The sequence below is a fragment of the Drosophila kikkawai genome, chromosome X (genome assembly GCF_030179895.1).
Source record: "Drosophila kikkawai strain 14028-0561.14 chromosome X, DkikHiC1v2, whole genome shotgun sequence".
NCBI lineage: Eukaryota > Metazoa > Arthropoda > Insecta > Diptera > Drosophilidae > Drosophila > Drosophila kikkawai.
The window spans coordinates 11,542,130-11,544,128 of NC_091733.1; the positions used below are offsets into that span (position 1 = coordinate 11,542,130).

General features: G+C 43.8%; 1 protein-coding gene across 1 annotated transcript; it reads right to left on the minus strand.

The window, feature by feature from the left end:
* On the minus strand, nt 1-724 carry LOC108083374 (uncharacterized). Its single transcript, XM_017179120.2, has 2 exons — nt 405-724; nt 1-334 (listed from the first exon to the last, which is right to left on the minus strand). Exons 1-2 carry the CDS (start codon nt 640-642, stop codon nt 75-77), a joined length of 498 nt encoding a protein of 165 aa, XP_017034609.1. The 5' UTR covers nt 643-724; the 3' UTR covers nt 1-74.
* Nucleotides 725-1,999: the final 1,275 nt, after the last annotated feature.

Below are 1,999 nucleotides of genomic sequence, written 5' to 3' on the forward strand. Positions count from 1 at the left end.
TTGCTTAATTAAGGAGTCACAGATGTTCGTATATATGTTTTAAATTGGAGCCATGGGTAATCTATGTCTTAGTTTTAGTCCTTCAGGCCATAGTACTGAGCCTGGTAGGAGAAGTTACGGGTGCTGCTGGCCTCCAACACAATAGAGATCAAGCGCTGACCAATGCCTCCGGCAACCACATAGGCACTGCCATCGCTGGAGTCCTGGGTGCACACGATCTCCACGTAGGACACAATGGCGCCCGAGCCTTGTTCCGGGTAGGTGAGCTGCATGCTCACATCCTGGGATCGGGGATACTCAAAAGTGTCGGCTCCCTGGGCCACCAACTGGTCACCTGAAAGTATGCAAGAGGAGAGGCGTTAAAAAGTTGACTCATAACAAAGCCTACTTGCCGGCTGGCTTACCAGAAATACGGGCTCCCATGTTGTAGCGCACGACCTGGCTGCCTACGCGGGTCTGCTTCTCCATGCGGCGAAGTTGCACGCCCGGATGCTGGGCGGCAAAGGCACGAATATCCTTCACCACCTTGATCTGGTACTGGCGGGCACTACTATCCACGGGCAGCGTTCCAGCAGCTCCTTGGGCCACAAAGCAGCCCAGCAGGGCGACGGTGGCAAGCAGGATCAGGCTAAGCTTGGACATCTTGAATAAGCGGAAATGTATTTTTGGTAAGTAGTATATAGCGGCAATCACGGCTGCTTGAAAGTCACGGAATGATGGCCAAGGTTTGGCTGCCACCCATTTTATACCGTCTCGACTCTTATCTTGGCCACCAATTGCCAATTTCGAGTGGCACCGCTGACAACGTCTAATCCAGGACGGGCAATAGAGTTTCACTGATTGCGGGAATACCCTGCCACTAACTCTTAACACTCTTCCCCTTTACTTATTGATAGAGGGCATGTACCTCCAGGAAGGGTAACAATAATAACACTGATAAGACCTTCTTTCCACTTCACTCAATTAAATTGAACAATTTCGGTGTTATTGCGCTCTCGGATCTAATCATCCCGCGTCCCTCGTCGAGCAGCTCGGCGGCTGTGACACTAGATAACACCACTCCCCCAATGTGGTAGTCAAAACAATAACCAGTGGACTCTATTCCTCTGGCTAGATAGTTGCTCCTCTTGTTGTTGTTGTTGATTAAGGCCACCCTGAGAGGACTGACGGACGTGACACCTGCGTTGGACGGACAACGGCTTGATCAAAATAGGAAGAGAGCTTCCCGGAATCTTATCGCCAGCGGACTTCCCTGGAAGTGGGCCATCGAAGCAATCGATGCCCCAACCGATTCGATTAAACAATAAGTTCTGAATCATTTGTTAAAATTAGGAAACACTTCAAGTTCAATGAATGAAAGGAGCCGGGTACCTTAACTAGCACATCTCATTTGTGGAATGTGGTCTATCGAGAGGATATATCGACAAATATATCGAGATAATATCAAAGCAAAAGTACAGTACAATTTTATATATCAAAATATAAGGTATCGAGCCAGAAATCGAATTAAACCTTATAATAGCAATATTATCAAATAAAAATATCAAAAAACATCATATCAAGAAGATCGTAAATTTTGATATAACAAAAAATTTGAATATCGAATAATATCGATTCCTAAAATATCAATTAAAATGTATTTAGTTTGTTTACTTCTATAAATCAAATGAAACAGATTTATTGCACATATCTATATTGCAACGCAATCTTATAAATATCGACAATTAGTCGATATTCAATATATCAATATTTTTTGCATTGCCAAGGGTAAAGTTAAGGGATGACCAGCAGGAAACAAAGTTTTCCAGCAAGGTAGATCTCCAGATTGGACCCTTTTTAAATACCTCCTTCGTATCATTCTATGTTCGTCTGGGATTTGGCAACAATTTCTTTATATACAATATATTTCACAAGTACTTTAAACCCTTTCCAGCACTCAAGTGAAAAATTACACATAGTAAATCCCAACCAACAGGGAAAAATAAACCACAGCAGGGGA

Coding starts and splice junctions, on each gene's coding strand:
- LOC108083374 (XM_017179120.2), bottom strand. CDS start 642: ATGTCCAAGCTTAGCCTGATCCTGCTTGCCACCGTCGCCCTGCTGGGC. Junction 335..404: donor CATGGGAGCCCGTATTTCTG/GTAAGCCAGCCG, acceptor GCATACTTTCAG/GTGACCAGTTGGTGGCCCAG.